Source organism: Canis aureus, chromosome 4 (genome assembly GCF_053574225.1).
Source record: "Canis aureus isolate CA01 chromosome 4, VMU_Caureus_v.1.0, whole genome shotgun sequence".
NCBI classification, from domain to species: Eukaryota; Metazoa; Chordata; class Mammalia; order Carnivora; family Canidae; genus Canis; species Canis aureus.
The window spans coordinates 73264084-73285795 of record NC_135614.1 but is presented as its reverse complement, the minus strand read 5'-3'; the positions used below and the strand labels follow the sequence as shown (position 1 = coordinate 73285795).

At 39.2% G+C, this 21712-nt stretch overlaps 1 protein-coding gene and 1 non-coding gene across 2 annotated transcripts in view; both read right to left on the bottom strand.

Moving 5' to 3' along the window:
• Positions 1-7293: 7293 nt before the first annotated feature.
• On the bottom strand, positions 7294-7400 carry LOC144313134 (U6 spliceosomal RNA). The gene has a single exon (XR_013378858.1). It is a non-coding gene; the product is annotated as a U6 spliceosomal RNA (small nuclear RNA).
• Positions 7401-12769: 5369 nt separating this feature from the next.
• Positions 12770-21712, bottom strand: part of NUP155 (nucleoporin 155) — a 70844-nt gene continuing 61901 nt past the window's right edge. Inside the window, exons 33-35 of the mRNA XM_077896168.1 lie at positions 21300-21436; positions 15911-16017; positions 12770-15230 (exon numbers count right to left, since the gene is read on the bottom strand). Coding sequence (XP_077752294.1) covers positions 15092-15230; positions 15911-16017; positions 21300-21436 — 383 coding nt within the window. The 3' untranslated portion in view covers positions 12770-15091. The remainder of the gene's footprint in view (positions 15231-15910; positions 16018-21299; positions 21437-21712) is intronic.

The window sequence follows — 21712 nt, the reverse complement described above, 5'->3', positions numbered from 1 at the left end:
AATTAATAGTACTTCCATTTCTTCTTTGGTAAGAATTTCAAATAAATGGCGTATCTTCTGAGTTTTCTTTTTCTCATTCTACTTAATTTACCAAGTAGATTCATAATGATAATGGTAGGAGGGGTTACGTGCCCTAAAGACAATGGAAGAAAGACTACTTGTGTTCAAACTTTGTGTTCTATATTCTTACCATCTGCTTCAGGATGTTTGATATTTGCTCCTGATCTCTTGGATTGGTATTTACTGTGGTACAGCAAGCATCTCCCTTGATGATGCTACACTGCCCACTAAGGCTCAATCTTGGTCTTTCCATTCGTGCCTCTACAGTGGGTTGGTCCCTTGCTCTCAACTTCCCCAGAGCATGTGAGTTATATGCCTCAAACTTGGCATAAGAGCTGAGAGCAGGTCAGGAATGATTCAGTTCCTTTCCCTATCATATCACCATGTTTTGTTCTGATGGGATCACACACACCCCCCATTGGGGGAACATCCTAAAGGACAATTTTTTCCAATGACAGAGAAAAACTACTCTGCTTTCAACTTTCTCCTCAACTCCATCCTCATGAGATTTTATCTTGAAATACATGCACATCTGATTCCTTGTTTCCACTAAGCCAGAAGGGCTGCTGCTTCTTGCCTGCATAGTACTCTCCTCTTCCTCATATTCTGAGTCTCCTCTGGATTGCCTTTGTTTGTTTGTTTTTTTAAAAGATTTTATTTATTTATTCATGAGAGACATAGAGACAGAGAGAAAGGCAGAGACACAGGCAGAGGGAGAAGCAGGCTCCATGCAGGGAGCCCAACGTGGGACTCGATCCCGGGACTCCAGGATCACGCCCTGGGCCAAAGGCAGGCGCTAAACCACTGGGCCACCCAGGGATCCCCTGGATTGCCTTTGTATTGTGGCTTTTGGCACAATGTCATATTCAGACATCAATGTTTAGAATTTGATATTTAACAAGAAATTGAGAGAACCCCCTTCTCTGTGAATAAAGCTGAACTGTTTAGGCAGCTGTCTTGTTAAAGAATCAAATAATTCTACTTGGAGCCTTGAAGCTGAAAATGAAAACTTTGTTTTCGGTGGCATCTATCTTCTATCTGAAGAAGTGAATATCACTGATCCGATGAATGGATAGTGTGGTAGCTTTGAACTCTGTTGACTTGGCTAAGCTGAATCCGCTCCCAATATGCCTCTAGCCAGAGTAGACCACAAGGAAGATTCTTATGGGAGATTTCCAGGGCAGAAGCAAAGCAGGTGTCTTATAGCGTGACCTATATATGGTCACTTATCTCTGACTTTGCAGCTGCTTTAACTTCCCTTGGATCTTCTTGCAAAGTCTCCCAACTCCTGGGCCAGGTGGAAGTATTTAGTTCCACAAAGGCCCCAGCTTCTGCAGGACATGAGGTACCACCAAGGTCAGAAGCAACAAGACTGACATGGGTTTTGGTCCTGAGCTCCAGCTCCACCTGTCCTTGCTGTCTTCTACTTTGCAGTCGCCTTCCCTTGCTGCCTGACTGCTCTATGAACTTCAAGCTCCAGCATCTGATGCACAGAAACAGCATTACAGAGACTGCTTAAACTAGTTCCTTGATTGGATAATGTCAAATTCCTGTAAAAATACATACCACAAACACAGTTCTTCTTTCTCAGAACCGTGACTTATATGTAAGGCAACAAAATTTTTCTTAAGATTCTTTAAATTTATTTTTTCATGAGAGACACAGAGAGAGAGAGAGGCAGAGACATAGGCAAAGGGAGAACAGGATCCTTGTGGGGATCCTGATGCGGGACTTGATCCTAGGACCCCACAATCACACCCTGAGCTGAAGGCAGACACTCAACCACTGAGCCACCTAGGTGTCCCTAAGGCAGCAAATTTCAATGACTATAAAGTTACTTCCCAAAATATTCTTTAAAAGTATCATTTCCGTGGGGCGCCAGGGTGGCTCAGCTGGTTGAGCATCTGCCTTTGGCTCAGGTCATGATCCCCTATTGGGCTCCCTGCTCCGTGGGGAGTCTGTTTCTCTCTCTCCCGCTGTTCCTCCCGCTGGCTTGTTCTTGCTTTCTCAAATAAATAAATAAATAAAATATATATTTTTTTAAGTGTCGAGATGCCTGGGTGGCTCAGTGGTTGAGCGCCTGCCTTCGGCACAGGGTGTGATCCTGGAGACCCAGGATCGAGTCCCGCATCGGGCTCCCTGATGAGCCTGCTTCTCCCTCTGCCTGTGTCTCTGTGTCTCTCATGAATAAATAAATAAAATCTTTAAAAAAAAAGTGTCATTTCTGTTACGGTAGCAAAAAGCTACAGATATCTTAGAGCTTACACTATGATACCGCATCCTGAAAAAAGATCTATTTCTCCAACCTATACTTCACTCTGATTGGAACAATTTAAGTCACGTATTCCACTTTGAGTCAATCTCTTGTCATAAAAAAAGAAGAAAAAAAAAGCATTTATTGGTTTAGGCTTTAGTAAAGTGTCATTTATAGACTAATCACTGTGACAAGGTGAGTTGCAAGATTACAGTAGCAATAGGTAATCATGGATTTTCCCTGTCACCTGAAATGCAGTCATTTTATATTTTAAGTATGCTTCCCATTGCTTGTCATTTGGAGGGTCAATTTTTCACGTAGTTGGGCAGACAATGAGTAAGTATCCAGAAGCCATTTTGACCATCTTCCAGTTCAACAGAAACTGTTAAACTGAACTATGCAAGCCGTTAGAGTTGCCAGAGTTGTCAGAGACAAAAGACTATTTCTCATGGCAAGCACTATAGATCCATATGTCATCTCAGTAACAGGGAATCAACCTCTTCTTTCTCTTCTGAGGCTAGACTTCAGAAAGAGACCCACAACAACTGTGTCACCTGACAGATGGACTGTGCGGGGATGCTTTGATAGTTTACCAAGCTGCTGTTGATCCTTTATCTCTAGATGAGCATAACAGTACTGTTGTAACATGCAGCCTTTTAATTTCAAATCCTAAATTCTCCTCTTGTGTAAAGAGCAATTGGAGTTGTTATTTCTTTCTTTATTTTTTAAAGATTTTTATTTATTTATTTATTTGAAATAGGGAAAGTACAAACAGGGGGAAGAGCAGAGGGAGAGAGAGAGAAGCAGAGGCCCAAATGAGAGGGGAGTCAGATACAAGGGCTCGAGCCCAGGACCCTGGGATCAGGACCTGAGCTGATGGCAGGTGCTTAACTGACTGAGCCACCCAGGCTCAGTTATTTCTATTTCCAGAAAAAAACATCAAAAGGAAAAAAACAAACAAACCTATGTAGAGGAAAAAAGCAGGACTGGCTCAAATTCCTTGGCTATCAAGACAGGACATAGGAAAGAATATATATGCTTTTGGGTAAGGTTTTATATCTCTACTGGTGGTAAACAAATGTATACACTTTGAGAAAACTTATCCTATGATTTGTGTGCTTTTCTGTATGTTATTTCAATTAAAATCAGAGATTTTTGTTTGTTTTTAGAGTGGGGCATGTAGAGAGAAATATAGAGAGAGAATCCCATACAGGCTTCACACTCAGCCCAGAGCCCGACAGAGGGCCTGATCTCACACACCTGAAATCATGACCTGAACCAAAATCAAGAGTTAGATGCTCAACTGACTGAGCCACTCAGGTGCCTGGAAACCAGTTTTTAAAAAATCATATATTGGGGTGCCACAATGACTCCGTAAAGCATGATACTCTTGATCTTGGAGTGACGAGTTATGAGTTTGAGCCCCCATTGGGTGCAGAGATTATCTCTATAAACAAATTATTTTTAAAAATAAAATGAATAGGGCAGCCTGGGTACCTTAGCGGTTTGGTGCCGCCTTTGGCCTGGGGTGTGATCCTGGAGACCCAGGATCGAGTCCCACATCGGGCTCCCTGCATGGAGCCTGCTTCTCCCTCTGCCTGTGTCTCTGCCTCTCTCTCTCTCTCTGTGTGTCTCTCATGAATAAATAAATAAATATTTTTTAAAATAAATAAAATGAATACATTTAAAGCTACCATTAATTTCTCAAAAGATTTTACTGATTTCTTTGAAAGAGAGGGCATGCACATGCATGAGTCAGGGGGTGGGCAGAGGGAGAGGGAGAAGCAGACTCCCTGCTTTGCAGGGAGGCCGATTCAGAGCTTGATTCCAGGACCCTGAGATCATGGCACCAGCCGAAAGCTGACGCTTAACCAAGTTAGCCACTCAGGTGTCCCTGAAAGGTACTGTTTAAACAAAAATAAAATTCTGCTTGACTAGAATAAAAAAGAGATCAGAACCCCAACAGATTCACCTTTAAAGGATGAGTAGGATTTTGATAGCGCAGTGAAGGAAGATCATGAGTTCAGGTTTGGGGTTTTTTCGTTCTTTCTTTGTCTTTATTAAGTTTTAAAGGGAACTAAGAGGACAAACTATTTGATTAATCTGATGGCAAGAAGTATCATTTTCTCAAGATGTTCTGATGAGGCTTCTCATATGCCTCAAAGGTTATTAGCTTATTCAAAAATGTGGTCAAAATGCATAGCTGCCCCAGGAGTGGAAAGCTGCTGCTCCAAAGGAGAATCTCCTAGAAATCTCTAGGTTCCCAGGTTCGGGCTCAGCTTGCATCATATGGAATAAATGTAGGACTCATTCAGGAAATGAGAAATGAGCTTCTTGAGGCAGATTGTAAGCACAAGGCCTCCTGTGGGTGCTGACTTGGGAGACTCATTGAGAACTGCTGTTCTACACAGACTAAGGTGGATCTTAGTAGCCATATTAATAGTACATAACCTGTCCTCCCACATTGCCCTACCTCAGCTAACTAACTGAGCCAGGTAGGACTTAGGATTTCATGATACACAAACAGTGTGAGGATGGGTGAGTTATCCAGATTGGCTTTTATCTGTGAGGACCTACCCTGGTCTAAATTGGGGAAGGACAGGTAGTTTAATAAAATTGGGTTCTTGTTAGGAAAATGAAAGAAAAAAATGGAGAGATTTTAAAATTCATTATATCAAGTACCCTAATGATTAGATACCCCAAGTCAGGTTGCTATCAGGATGCTGAAGAACAAATCATAAATAAACAAAAAATATCCACTACACCAAGTACCATATTTCATACATTCTGAGATGTACTTCCCATTTTACCATCTTAAACTAGGATTAGTTTTATTTATTTATTTTTTTTAAGATTTACTTATTTATTCATGATAGACAGAGAGAGAGAGAGAGAGAGTGGCACAGACACAGGCAGAGGGAGGCCCCGATGCAGGACTTGATCCCAGGCCGGGATCATGCCCTGAGCCAAAGGCAAATGCTCAACCCCTGAGCCACCCAGGCATCCCAAGAGTTTGGGATTTTACTTTGTGTGCAAGCTAACGAATTTTTACTTGTTACTATTACCATAAAGAATGGCAAAAGCCGTGAGAATTTTTGAGGTTACAGACTATTTCTCAAGGCAAAAGCAGTAGGTGGAGTGTCAGTACAATGTCCACGAGGTTCTCCACACCTCCCAATTACCACAAGGCAACACACGTGGTTAGAAGGATGAAGGGGGTTGTGTTATAGGAGAATTGTTTAGCTGGGAGATTTCCCACTTTTATAGTGAGTGGGCTAGTAGACCAACTCATTACCTCAGCAAACACAGCCCTCAGAAATGGCCTGGGAAAGAGCAATCAGGGCTGTGCATTCTGGGCATGACCTGCAAGGGTGTGGATGTGCAGGGTCATGATGGATTACCTATCCCATAAAACTGTATTGAAAAACACAGATAACATTATCTGAGTCAAAAAATAATTCCAAAGAGTTGGTCTGCCAATATAAAATCATTTTATCCAATCATTTTATCCAATTTATTGAGCTGTTTTCTTTTTTATGAATGGCAGATATGCAGTTGTTCCAATCATCAGAGAGCCATTACGTATAGTAATGTAATTTTTGAAAGCAAAATTATAAAACTCTAAGAAAATTAACACATTATTAATTTTGTATTAAGTATCACTCACCTATGGGATGCTTGGGTGGCTCAGCTGTTGAGCATCTGTCTGCCTTTGACTTGGGGCATGATACAGGAGTCCTGGGATCAAGTCCCGCATCGGGTTCCCCACAGGGAGCCTGCTTCTCCCTCTGCCTGTGTCTCTGCCTCTCTCTGTGTCTCTCATGAATAAATAAATAAAATCTTAAAAAATATATCACTAACCTAATGCCTATGTAGAGAAAGGCTATCCATTTCTGTAAACATCTTGTATATGATGTTCTACAGATTAATACTTAGGAGGTAAGACAATAATGATATAAAACATCTCACATGGTTCTTACTGTGCAGTTATTAGATTTTCACAGGAAAGGACACCTGGGTGGCTCAGCGGTTGGGGACCTGCCTTCAGCTCAGGTTGTGATCCCAGGATCCAGGAATGAGTCCTGCATTGGGCTCCTTGTGAGGAGCCTGCTTCTCCCTCTGCCTGTGTCTCTGCCTCTCCCTCTCTCTCTCTGTGTCTCATTAATAAATAAATAAATAATTAAAAAAAATAAGTGCTATTCACTAAGTAGAAGAGGATCATCATAAAGGTCTTCATCATTATTGTCTTCATGTTGAGTTGAGTAGGCTGAGGAGAAGGAAGAGGAGGGGCCAGGCTTGCACAGAGACACAGGGATGGCAAAGGCAGAAAGGTGGAAGAGTTGGGAGGGGAGGCCCGGGGGGGGGGGGGGGTGCAGACACATGCTGTGTAACTTTATGGAAATACACTGTGATTTCTGTCTGACTTCCCTGCTCTTTCATTTTTCTAAAAATATTTATATGTGGTACTACTTCTTCCACGGTTCGCTTTAGTTTCAGTGCCCATATCACAGAAGGGTCCATGTCATAAAGGAAGTCAAAAGCACTCTTGAATAATCAGAACCCTTCTGCCTGCTTGTCTAATGTCAGGCTGTTTTCTGGCACTGCTTCTTCTGTCTTCTCCATCATCTGGCATTTGTTTGGAAGCATTCAACTTTATTGTTTTCTGTTAATTCCTTTGGTGGTGATATCTACTAGCTCTTGAATTTCTCCAGGATCCATATCTTTTTTTAAAAAAATATTTTATTTAAATTCAATTTGCCAACATAGAACACTCAGTGCTCATCCCATCAAGTGCTCTTCTTAGTGCCCGTCACCCAGTTACCCCATCCCCCACCTTCCTTCCCCTTCTGCAACCCTTTATTTGTTTCCCAGAGTTAGGAGTCTCTCATGACTTGTCTTCCTCTCTAATTTCCCCCCACTCAATTTCCCTCCTTTCCCTTATAGTCCCTTTCACTATTTCTTATATTCCACATGAGTGAAAAAATATGGAACACTTCACGAATTTGCACGTTATCCTTGTGCAGGGGCCATGTTAATCTTCTCTGTATTGTTCCAATTTTAGTATATTTGCTGCCGAAGTGAGCACTCCAGGATCCATATCTTGAAACCTTTTACCCCTACCTTTTTTTTTTTTTTTTTTGCCATAATTGATGTCTTTCATGATTTTCTTGGTTTTGTTGTAAATCCTGTGAAGTCAGGCACAATATTTGGACGCAGTTTTCTCCAGCAGGAATTTATTGTTTTAGGCTTGATGGCTTTCACTGCTTTTTCTGTAAACAGCAATAACATATTCAATAGTGTGATCCTCCCAGACTCCAAAGAATCTCTATTGGAATTCTCTTCCATAGCATTGACAGTTCTTTCCATAGAATACCATGTGTAACGAGTCTTAGGGGTCCTTATGACACCCTGATCTAGAGGCTGAATTGAAGACGTTGTGTTTAGGCACAAGTAGACCACTTCGATGTCTTCTCTATTGAATACAAAGTTCTAGGTTGTCAGGGACATTGTCCAATATCAAAAGAACTTTAAATGGCAGTCCCTTATTAGCAAAGTACTTCCTGACATCAGGGATGAAGCATCAATGGAACCAATACAGGAAAAGGGTTTTCGTTGTCCAGACTTTCTTGTTATACAATAAAAATGCTGCTAGTGTTTATCTTTTCCCTTCCAGGCTCCGGAATTAGCAATTTTATAGCTAAGGGCAGCCTGGTCATAAACCTGATTGCATTTGCACAGAACAGTAAATTTAGCCTATCTTTCCTATCTTAAATACTGGTGTTCTCTTCTCTTCCTAATAAATGTCCTTTGTGGCACCCCCCCCTCCCCATAATAAAGAACTTTTGTCTGCATCAAACACCTGTTCAGGCAGATATCCTTTCTCCTCAGTAATTTTTTAAAAAGAATTTATTTATTTATTCATGAGAGACACACACAGAGAGAGAGAGAGAGAGAGAGAGAGAGAGAGGCAGAGACACAGGCAGAGGTAGGCTCCCTGCAAGGAGCCCAATGTGGGACTTGATCCCGGGACTCCAGTATCACGCCCTGGGCCCAAGGCAGGCACCCAACCCCTGAGCCACTCAGGTGTCCCACTCCTCAATAATTTTTTTCTTAAAGATTTATTTATGATAGACAGAGAGAGAGAGAGAGAGGCGCAGAGACACAGAAGGAGGGAGAAGCAGGCTCCATGCCGGGAGCCCGACATGGGACTCCATCCTGGGACTCCAGGATCGCGTCCTGGGCCAAAGGCAGGTGCCAAACCGCTGAGCCACCCAGGGATCCCCATCACTCCTCAATAATTTTAATGGCATCTGAGAACTTAGCAGCTGCCTCTTGGTTGGCAGAAGCCGCTTCTCCTATTATCTTGATTTTTTAAAGTTTTTATTTAAGCAATTTCTACATCCAATGTGGGAATTGAACTCACAACACCAAGATCAAGTCAGTTGCTATTCTGACTAAGCCAGCCAGGCGCACCTATCTTGATATTTTTTAAGCCAAACCACTCTTGAAATTTATCAAACCTTTTGTTGGCATTAAATTCTCCAGCTTTAGATTCTTCACATTCTTTTTGCTCTAAGTTGCCACATAATGACTTCACTTTTTCTTGAATCATAGGAGTCTACAGGTATGACTTTTTTTTTTTTTTTAAGGATTTTCATTCATTCGAGAGAGGTAGCGCAAGCTGGGGTGGGAGGCAGAGGGAGAGGGAGAAGCAGACTCTCCAGTCTGAGCAGGGAGTCCGACGCAGGGCTTGATCCCAGGACCCTGAGATCATAACCTGAGCTGAAGGCAGGTGTCTAACTGACCGAGTACCCAGGTGCCCCTAAATATGCCTTCCCTATAGGAATCCTGCATGCACATAAAAGGTGCATCTTCAAGATAAAAACGTATTTTGTGAAAAGTGAAAGGTTTTAATACTTGCTGGTGAAGCTACAGTGTCAGCTTCATGACTTTTCTTTTTTTTACAATGGTCCTTACATTGGATTAATTTATCTTGAAATGTTGGGTAACCACAGTTGCAGACCTCACACCAAGCAATTCAACTTTTTCTTGTAATGTCATGAATTTGCTTTTTGAGAGCTCTTTTAGCATCACTAGTGGCACTTTGGATTGTTGTTATCTGAGGTTTATGAAATAGCACTAAATGTGAAAAATGCACAAGAACCACAAGAGAGCTCTTTTTACTGCATTATACAATTTACTGGAGAGACAATTGCTTACATGATTAGCATCACTTGGCATTTTAAGCAGATATTTGCAACATTTGAGCTGCAATAGAAACAGGAGGCAAAAGGTGTCTGGACAGCTCAGTCAGTTGAACATCTGTCTTCGACTCAGGTCCTGATCCCAGGGTCCTGGGATCATGCTCGGCATCTAGCTCCCTGCTCAGTGGGGAGTCTGCTTCCCTCTCCCTCTGCTCCTCTCTCCTCTGTCTCAAATAAATAAAACCTAAAAATGAAAAAGCAGGTGAACTACTAAATTATTACAGTAATATACTATGTACTGCAGTTAATTTTATGCAGTTATGATTCAATATTGGATTTTTATGTTTACATCTCAACTACAAATGGTATCATGTATGATCTGTGTATGTATACGTTTTGATAAATGTTAACCTTTTTTTCTTTAAAGTCTATTTTTTAGTAATCTCTCCACCCAACGTAGGACTCAAACTCACAACCTGAAGATCAATAGTTGCACAGTCTTCCGACTGAGCCAGCCAGGCACCCTTAATATAATGGTTCTTGAAATGCAATTGATTTTGTAGGTTGACCTTGTATCCTGTGATTTTGCTTCTCAGTCCTAGTAGCTTTTCCTATTTAGCAGTGCTATTTTCTGTATATTATATAGGGTTTTCTACATAGGTAATTGTCTATGGATAATCTCACATTTACTTCTGCTTTTCTAATTTATATGTCTTAAATTTCTTTTGTTTGCCAAATCACCATGATCAGAACCTCAAACACAAGGTTGAAAAGAAATACACAGGGATCCCTGGGTGGCGTAGTGGTTTAGCGCCTGCCTTCTCCCTCTGCCTGTGTCTGTGCCCCTCTCTTTCACTGTGTGCCTATCATAAATATATAAAAAAAGAAAAGAAATATACATATTTTGTTCCCAATCTTGCAGAAAGTGTTGTCTCCTACCATTAGGTGTGTTCTTAGCTGTACATTTTTTATAGTTGTCTTTTATCAGGCTGAGGAAGCTCCCTTCTACTTATTTGCTTAGAATTTGATTATGATGTGCTTTGGTGTGATTTTGCATCTGTCCTGCTCTAGGTTCGTATTTCTTGGATCTATGGGTTTATAGTTTTCATTATTGTACAAGGAAGTATTGGTAAACAAGTGGACAGATTTTGTGGACTGATTTGAAATGCTGTTTGCCTAGCATTCAATTAAGAAAGCACTTCTTTTCTGTTTTTTTTTTTTATTTTTTTTTATTTATGACAGTCATAGAGAGAGAGAGAGAGAGAGGCAGAGACACAGGCAGAGGGAGAAGCAGGCTCCATGCACCGGGAGCCAGACGTGGGATTCGATCCCGGGTCTCCAGGATCGCGCCCTGGGCCAAAGGCAGGCACCAAACCGCTGTGCCACCCAGGGATCCCACTTCTTTTCTGTTCTGTATGGTTTGGATGATGATCCTATATCATCATACCCCAAGACTGAGTCCATGACTCAAGCTGAGTTAATCAGAACCGTTCCTGGGGCGTCTCTGTTGGAGTAACCAAAACAAAGTAACTTGACACTGCCTGCATTCTCCCAAGAGGTATGCAGCAAACTGCAGACACAAAGAATAAACATGAAAAGAAGGGCTGAACTGACCTAGAGAAAGCCCTGAAGGTATCAAGGCTCTGGAACTAGCCTTGTGGAAGTAGTTCTACACTTGGATTTCTTAGTTTTGAAGGCTAATAAATTCTTTTGCTTAAACTAACATAAAGTCTTAAATTTTTGTCAACTGCAATAGAGTCCTAATGCTATACCAGGAATTTGGAATTTATTCTGAGGGAAAAGGTAGAGGTGTAATATATTTAGGTGTGCATTTTTTTTCCGAAGATTTTATTTATTCGTGAGAGACACACAGAAAGAGGCAGAGACACAGGCAAAGGAAGAAACAGGCTCCATGCAGGAAGCCCGACGCAGGACTTGATCCTGGGTCTCCAGGTTTACACCCTGGGCCGAAGGCGGCGCTAAAACGCTGAGCCACCCGGGCTGCCCATAGGTGTACATTTTAAACAGACCCAAGGAAGGGGTCAAATTAGAGGAAGACCATTGTGACATTACTACAAGCATCTAAGTGAACCTCACTAAACTCTAAAAACCTGAAGTAGTGGGATAATTAAACAGATATGGTAAATATTAAGAAAATAAGCTTGCTTAGAAATTGGTGACTGGTTGGATCTGGAAGGAGAGAGTTTAAAAGCAATACCATGCTTCAGAGTTGAGATTTCATATCATGAAGACGGAGTAGAAAATAGAGGAAGGGGGTACCTGGTTGGTTGGTACCTGATAGAGCATGCCAACTTTTGATCATGAGGTCAAGTGCCATGTTGTGTGTTAAGCTTGAGAGAAGAGGAGAAGAGAGAAAAGAGAACAGAAAAAAGGAGGAACAGGAGTGGGTAGATTGCAGAAAAGAGGAATAAACGCATATCTGGTCACATTTTGACTGAGGAGCTGTAGAGGTCAGCTAAGTGAAAATGTTCATTATACAGGTAGAAACTCAGCTGTGGACTGGAGATAGGATAATCCTAACTCCCACATGGTAAATTGATTAATCTTTTTAAGATTTTATTTATTTATTCATGAGAGACACAGACATAGGCAGAGGGAAAAGTAGGCTCAAGGGGAGCCCGATATGGGACTTGATCCCAGAACCCCGGATCACAACCTGAGCCAAAGGCAGATGCTCAACCACTGAGCTACCCAGGCATCCCTAAACTGATTAATCTTTAAAAAAGAGGTAGTTTCCATAACTGAGAGTTTTAAAACAAATGTTTAATTTCAAGTATGTCATAATGCGGTTTTTAAATTAAAAAAAAAAACAACTTTTTTTTTAAGATTTTATTTATTCATGATAGAGAGAGGCAGAGACACAGGCAGAGGGAGAAGCAGGCTCCAGGCAGGGAACCCGATGTGGGACTTGATCCTGGGTCTCCAGGATCATGCCCCGGGCCGAAGGCAGGTGCTAAACCGCTGAGCCACCCAGGGATCCTGATAATGCAGTTTAGAAATGATGCTTATTTGCAATGAAAAAAGTAAAAATAACAGTATTGTTAAATGAGTTTAAATATTTGGAGTATAGAACAAAACTGAATAAATTACATTAATTCTTACAAATTTTTGAATTTAAAAAAGTCTTATTATTTAGCTTTAATCTTCTTATGAGGAATATTTGTTTTCTTAGGGAAATGAAAGTTTGAAAGTTTAAATGATTTAACTCAAGAATGAGAAGACTCAAAAATATTGAGGAAAAAATTTTTATTATTAAGAGAATTTAAATGAAGAAACTGATAGAAAGTGAAAGAAAATTACGTGCCCTTTCAAGACCTTTACATTCAATATTCCAGTTCTTCATTTTCTTGATACAACTGTATCACTATCATAATTTTTCCTCTCTTGAATAAGAGGAAAAAAGAGGTGGGAAGTATCCTGAGGAAGAGAATGAGCAATCTGTGAATCCTGAGATTGAAATTAACTACAAAACATAAATGCGGAGGAAATCCGTGTGATTAGCAGAGAAGTGTTCAATGAGCAAGTCACTAGTAAGTCACATATGTTATAACTAAAAAATGCTGAACATAGATCACATGCATTTCAGGGTCAATATACCATACCTTGCGAAGTTACTCAATAGATTTTTCTCTTTTTTCCTGACCATTTTGCTATATGAAAATGATCTACCTAAAACAAATGTCACAATTAAGATCTTCAGTGACTCATCACTGCCTATAATGAATGTACTGTTTCATAAATAATTTTCAACTTATTTGTTGCCTATATATGTTTAATAGTCACTATAAAGAAACAATGTGTTAATGTGTTGAATAACACCAAGTACAAGATAATACAGTGGACAAATGTGCTAGAACAATGCTACTCCAAGCTTGAGCCTCTGACCACCAGCATAAGCATCATATTAGAGGTGAACATCTGTTTTAGTAGGTTATCCATGTGATTCTTACGAATTGCGTTTTAGAAACACAGTTATAGAGAGCTAAAAAGGAGGGGATCTAATTTCTCTTAAGAGTCTCATTCTCCCAAGGGTATGGAAAACATGTGCTGTGCAATAGGTACTATTAAACCCTCTCAAAAGTGCTCTCTGATAAAAGGAACAGGGTTCAGATTTCTGACTCCTAAGGTCCATTTAGCTGTGCTAGCTTACAGTGCTTTTGAAAGATGTAGCTTCAATATTATGAGTTGTGGATATTTAACATATATATTAACATGTTTGTGTGTAAATGGGCTTAAAAAATATATATGTATATATATAGCAGAACTGGAGCCACACTAAATAACATTTAGGCAAGACTCTCGTTTTAAGTAGATGTAACAGAATTTTATGTTCATAAAAGTAACAATGCATAACTTATATTCATTTCACATACTCTAAAAAACAACACTTAAGAACAAAAAGCTGAAAAATATGAGAGGTAGTGGTACCTAATGAGTGACATTTTGACAGTCTATTAAATACTATGATTCAGAAGTTTATGGGAAAAAGGAAGCTAACTTCTAAGAGAATAAATATGAAAAGGTCAACCCATGATCTTGAGGAAAAAAGAAGGGAAGGAAAACTATTTTCAAAATGTACTTTTATAAAAATCATTAGGCATGCTTCAGTGACAATAAGCAGAAGGTAATTACTCTTGATGGCATAAAAAATGAAAGGAAAGAAGTCCACGTTCTTGTTTTTTTCTTAGTCCTGGTCATTCCCACTCTGTTCTCCTTCATTGTTGCTGCCATGACTTTGGGGAACTTGGTTTAGTTATTCCAACTTGTTGAAGATTAAAAACTACATTACTAACAATTTTGCTTTATATATTGTGTTTTGGACAAAATTCATTTGTTGTGGTTATTGACTGGGCGGAGGAAGAATCAAATGGAGCAAATTCCCAGAATAATGCTTATAATGCTGGTTTGGTGCACACACTTTGAGAACCCCTGCTTTAACGCAGTCATGAGTCACAAGGACAGGTAGGTAGGCACTAAAATAAAACAGTACCTCCCTGTGTAGGTATTTAGGACATAGAACATTAGTTACACATTTGCCACCTGCTCAAAAAACAGCCAAATATGTATTAATCTTTAAGAATTACAACTGACATAATTAGTAGTTGGAAGAAATTTCCTTCCAAAGATGAACCCAAAACCTAAATAATTTTTAAAAAGAGACGGTGTTTATTTGCCTACATTAGGATTGTTATATAGTCCAGTATTATGGGACCTACCCAAATAGCCTATTTAGGTTTTGATATCAATATTGTTGGACTAACTTGGAAATGAATAGTGTAAATTCAAAATTCTGCCTTCATTAAGTTAAAAATAAGAATTTCTAAATACTTTTTATCTTTGTGCTAAGATCATAAGTAATCTTATGTTATTTTTTAACCTGATTACTAAAAAACAAAATAGTAATAAAAAATTCATCTGGCAAATGTACTGTATTAAAAACATATTTCTATTAAAATTGTTCGTAAATTCTTAGATTTAGAGCACCTGATATCCGGACCCAGCTGAGCTTTTATTTTACAGATCAAAATGTACGGACAATACATTACAATAATTAATGAAGCCGTTCTAGTTTAGCCTGAAGAGATTTAAAGTTTCCAGTGATGGCTTGTACCGCGACTGAAGAGCTCATAGACTGAAGCTCAACCAGATAACCACAAATGGCATCCAGGCACAAATTTGTAAATCTTCTCCTGCAAAGGAAGAGATACCTGATCAACTACAAATACATTTAGTAAACATTTCCTACTTTAAGACTTTTCTCCAATTTCTGCTAACCTTAGTAAAGTCCCACAGAGAGGAAGGATCATATGATTAAGTAAATGGTAAATAAATGAAAACAGACAAGAAATCCACAGAATAGGTGAATTATCACATGACCATCGTGTTCCTTTGGAAGATTATTATAATGGGAAGGGAGGCAGTAAGAATGACTCCTTAAATTAATATTATTTATATTCTTTTGGTCTTTTCAAACAAATATACCTTGAAATCAGGCCAATAATCTCACAAAGACATAACTGAATTGTCTAGATCACTAACTCAAAGGAAAAGGAGTTTAGAAGTAACTCACAAGTTATATCATTTTGAAATCAGGCCAATAATCTCACAAAGACATAACTGAATTGTCTAGATCACTAACTCAAAGGAAAAGGAGTTTAGAAGTAACTCACAAGTTATATCATTTTACCTACAGAAAGGATTCTAAGGGTTTTCAAAGGGTTGAAAAATGGAAAAAACTCTAACCTTTCATGCACGCTGATATTCAAATAGTTAATCTCCATATCTTCCCCCATTCTAGCTTTGGTGCCTAGATACTTATTAGAAACATCTGAAAGCTTTTACTATACTACAAAATCTAATTCATAGTTACCTCTCACAATTTAAAACTTGGCTAGGATTCTCAACATATCTTGCCAATAGTACATGTATACAATCCAAAAGGTGCAGGGGCTTCTTCATTCTGTTCCAGAATGGATCCTATAAAGAAAATACGTATCATGAATTGTAAAGTAAAATATGTCAACCGATTTTTCAACTGTTTATGTTATTAAACCAGTCACCAGAGTACCAAGCAAAATTTCCCGATATTAAAATTAGCATTTAACACAGGACCACTGTGACCCCAGGCGCGCCGACAGCTCTCACTATTCTGTGAGGGCTTCCTGCACAGCATGGGGTGTGGGATGCCCGGTTTAGGGAGGAGAGAGTGGGATGGTGCTATTTTCCCCCTTGTCACCAGCACAGCGGCCCCCAGGAGAGGTGGGTGCTGCTTACATCAAATTCCACCCCCTTGTGCTTGGGACGTGCTTATTTACTGAGACAAGTTTGACTCTGAGATAGTGTGACAGGCTTCGCTCCCAGAAGACCAGCCGAGGAAGCATCCCACATGCACCAAACCTAACGACTATAGAACACTTCAAAGCGTCACCTATAGTACTGGTGGGACTAGGACCAGGCTTTACTTTTTTTTTTTTTCCTTTGGAATCAGGCTTATAGTTTTTTCTTTGCTTGTTAGTTTATCCATTTCCTTTTCTTTTTTTTTTGGGGGGGGGGTTCAGGCTTCTTTTTTTCCTTTCTCTCCCTCCCTTTTCTTTTGATTATCTGTTTGTTTTTTTGGGGTCCTTTTCTGTTTTGGATCAGGCTTTTTCTTCTTTTTTTTTCTAGGCTTATTTTAACAAACAAATGAAAGCATGCATAGTTAAAGGTCCAAGCACTCCTCATTGGAGGCAAGAAGGAGCTCTGGAGACTGACCAGTAAGAAAGAGCACCTAAAATGCAACAGCAGAGTCCACACAGCACACACCAGAAACATTCCTGAATTGCCAGGCCTTGGACAGTGTATGACTCCTCCACTTTTTTTTTTTTTAAAGAAAGGGAAAGAGAGAGGGGGGCAGAAGGAAAGGGAGAGTGAGAAAGTTTTTTTTTTTTTTTTTTAAATATTTTTATTTACTTGAGAGAGAGAGAGAGAGAGAGAGAGAGAGGCAGAGACACAAGCAGAGGGAGAAGCAGGCCACATGCAGGAAGCCCAATGTGGGACTTGATTCCAGAACTCTGGGATCATGCCCTGACCCAAAGGCAAACACTCAACCATTGAGCCACCCAGGCATCCCGGGAGAGAGAAAAATCTTAAATCTTAAAATCTCCATGCTTGAGCATGGAGCCCAGTGCAGGACTCAATCTCATGACCCTGAGATCATGACCTGAGCCAAATTCAAGAGTCAGATGCTTATCTGACTGAGCCAACCAGATCTCCTTGACTTCATTTTATTTTTATTTATTTATTTTTTAAAAACATTTTATTTATTTATTCATGAGAAACACAGAGAGGGAGAGAAAGAGGCAGAGACAGAGGCAGAGGGAGAAGCAGGCTTCATGCAGGGAGCCTGATGTGGGATTCAATCCCAGGACTCCAGGTTCATGGCCTGGGCCACACGCAGGCACTAAACCGCTGAGCCACCCAGCCACCCAGAGATCCCCTTGACTCCTTTTTAATATAGAATGTTGTAACAACAAGCTTTCAAAACACGCAAAAGATAGAAAAAAAATTAGAACAACAGTCATTAAGACTACTAGCTGGGCTTGGAAAAAAGCATAGAAGACATCAGAGAAACACTTGCTACGGAGATAAAAGGCCTAAAAACTAGTCAGGCTGAAATATAAAATGCTGTAACTGAGATGCAAAACTGATGGGATATAATGACAATGAGGAGTGAAGAAGCAGAGGAGAGAATAGGTGATACAGAAGATAAAATTATGGAAAATAATGAAGCTGAAAAGAAGAGGGAAAGAAAACTATTAGATCATGAAGGTAGACTTAGGAAACTCAGTAACTCCATAAAGTGAACTCATATCCTTATCACAGGAGTCCCAGAAGAAGAGAGGGAAAAGGGGGTAGAAGGTCTATTTGAACAATTATAGGTGAGAACATCCCTAATCTGGAGAAGGAAACAGGCATTTAAGCCCAAGAGGCACAGAGAATTCCCATCAAAATCAACAAAAACAGGTCAAAGCCACAATATACCATTGTTAAACTTGCAGAATACAAAGGTAAAAAGAAAATTCTGGAAGCAGGTAGGGACAAAAGGTCCTTAATCTACAAGGGTAGACACACAGGTTAGTAGCAGACCTGTCCACTGAAACCTGGCAGGCAGAAAGAAGTAGCATGATAGATTTAAAGTGCTGAATGGGAAAACTAGGTGGCCAAGAATACTCTATCCAGTAAGGCTGTCATTCAGAATAGGAGAGAAAGTTTCCAAGACAACAAAAAACTAAAGGAGTTTGTGAATAATAAATCAGCCCTGCAAGAAACATTAAAGGCGTCTCTGCTCAGCAGGGAGTCTGCTTCTCCCTCTCCCTACCACTCAGCCTGCTTGTGCTCTCTCCTCCCCTGTCAAATAAATAAATAAAATCTTAAAAAAAGAGAGAACCATATGAGACTCTCAATACATGCAGAAATACCATCTGACAAAATACAGCATCCTTTCTTGATAAAAACCTTCAAGAAATGAACATAAAGGCCATATTTGAAAGACTCACGGCTATTATCATCCTCAATGGGGAAAAACAGCTTTTCCTCTATAGTCAGGAACAAGACATGTCCACTCTCACCCCTGTTGTTCAGTATAGAACTGAAGTCCTAGCTTCAGTAATCAGACAAAAGGAAATAAAAAGCATCTGATCAGCAAAGAAGTTGTCAAACTTTCACTACTCATAGACAACATGATACTCTATGTAGAAAACCTGAAAGAGTCCACCAAAAAATTGCTAGAACTGATAGAGGAATTCGGCAAAGTTGCAGGATATAACAAGTTTGTTACATTTCTACATACCAATAATGAAGCAGCAGAAAGAGAAATCAAGGAATCGATCCCATTTACAATTGCACCAAAAACTATAAGATACCTAGGAACAAATCTAACCAGAGAGGTAAAAGATCTGTACTGAGGACTATAGAACTCTTACGAAAAAAATTGAAAGTGGGCAGCCCCGGTGGCACAGCGGTTTAGTGCCGCCTGCAGCCCGGGACATGATCCTGGAGACCCTGGATCGAGTCCCACATCGGGCTCCCTGTGTGGAGCCTGCTTCTCCCTCTGCCTGTGTCTCTGCCTCTCTCTCTGTCTCTATGAATAAATAAATAAAATCTCTAAAAAATGAAAAAAAAGAAAAAAGAAAAAAGAAAAAAATTGAAAGACACTAAGAAATGGAAAAACAGGGATGCCTGGGTGGCTCAGCGGTTGAGCATCTGCTTTTAGCTCAGGGCATGATCCTGGGTACAGGGATCGAGTCCCATATCGGGCTCCCTGTGAGGAGCCTGCTTCTCCCTCTATGTGTCTGTCTCTCTCATGAAAAAATAAATAAAATCTTAAAAAAAAAAAAAAAAAGGAAAAGAAATGGAAAAACAGCCCATGCTTATGGAATGGAAGGACAAATATTGTTAAAACACCTATATTACCCAATCTACACATTCAATGCAATCCCTATCAAAATAACATCAGCATTTTTCACAGGGCTAGAATAAATAATCCAAAAATTTGTGTGGAACCAGAAAAGACCTCTAATAGCCAAAGTATGCTGAAAAAGGACCAAAGTTGGAGGTATCACGATTCCGGACTTCAAGCTGTATTACAAAGCTATAATCAAGAAGACAGTATGGTATTGACACAAAAACAGTACGACAAAATAGAATGCCCCAAAATTGGACCCACAACTATATAGTCAACTAATCATCAACAAAGCAGAAAAAAAATATCCAATATGAAAAAAGTCTCTTCAACAAATGTTATTGGGAAAACGACAGCTACATGCAGAAGAATGAAACTGGACCATTTTCTTACACAGTACATAAAATTAAATTCAAAATGGTTTAAAGGCTGAAATGAGAGACAGGAATCTGTAAGAATCCTAAAAGGGAACACAAGCAGCAACATCTTTGACCTTGGCTAAAGCAACTTTTTTTTTTTTTGAAGCAACTTCTTACTAGACATTGTCTTTAGAGGCAAGGGAAAAAGCAAAAATGAACTATTGGGATTTCATCAAGATAAAAAGCTTCTGCACAGGAAAGGAAACAGTCAACAAAACTAAAAGGTAACCTACTGAATGGGAGAAAATATTTGCAAATGATACATTGATAAAGGGTTAGTATCCAAAATGTACAAAACACTTATCAAAAAACACCCAAAACCAAATAATCCAGTTAAGAAATGGGCAGAAGAGATGAAGAGACATTTCTCCAAAGAAGACATACGAATGGTTAACAGACACATGAAAAAAAAAAAAAAGCTCAACATCACTCAGTATCAGCGAAATACAAATCAAAACCACAATGAGATACCATGTCAAGAGGAAACACAGGTTCCTGAACAGGAAAATTACATGCTCTACAAAGTGGGTTACTTTTCCTAAATAACATCACAAAGCAGTTTTCAATGATGTTCAAATATTAACCATGACCAGATAATAATTTAGTAACCACATAATATTAAAAGCTTAATTCTAGTTCTGGCTTTACCAGTACTAGCCATGTAACTTGAGCAGGTTATTTATTCAAAATCTCTGCCCCTGTTAGATGCTCACCTCCTATTGTAGGCTCACTTTGAGGCTTAAATGAGATATCTAAGCGTCTTACAAAACAATGCATAAATGTTTTGATGGTATTACCATGAAGACATGATGTAAGTCAGAAGGTTTCATTTGGATCTTTTAATTTAGGATTAAAATTATAGAACATATAGTCTGAGGAGGTTTGATATGGTGAGAAAGATTGCTTTGTAAATTGAGGTAGAACTGACAAACAACATTGTATGTTTCAGCTGTACAACATAATAATTTGTCATTTGTATACACTGGGAAATGATCACCATACTAAATCTAGTTACCATGCCTCACCATCATAGTTACAAAGTTTTTGTCTTATAATAAGGAAGATCACTGATATTTTAGATGAAGTTATAGGGAATAAATACATTTTTATTTTGTTCTTGTAACACAAATGGTGATTCTTGATATAATGGGGTTAGGCTATCCACCAAGGGGATAGCAAATACGTTTACTAATACTAAGAAATATTTAATTTTTATCATAATATACAGCAAAGCAACTCACCAATTTTAAAACTCTAAAGTATAATAATTTCTTATATTCACAATGAAGCAAATTGCTGATGTAATTTTATCAGATGACAAGATACTTATATAATCAAAATATTCTCCTTTTATCTAGAAAAAGTTTAACTTTAAATAGTTTATTTCATATATCCCTTACCCGTGACTTGAACAAGTGATCATATACTTCCAGTAGTCTAGGTAATGGCACTCCAATTTCATTCATTGTCTGTATTACGAAACCTACATCCCAGTTCAAAGTACAAACTTGCTGCTCTAAAAACTGCACAATAAAATCTGGAGAAGGAAAAAATGTCAGAAATCAGAAGTGTTAACTCTTCCCCTCCCTGATAAAATAGCCGTATTACATTGTGTAATTTTAGGGTATACAATATAATGTGATACAATATATATAGTGACATGCTTTTACTACTCCAGTAAGATTAGTTAACATATCCTTCACCTCACATAATTACTCTTTTTTTGTTATACAATTGTTAACTCCTGGGGCACCTGGGTGCTCAGTCAATTAAGCAGCTACCTTCAGCTCAGGTCAGGATCCCAGGACCCACA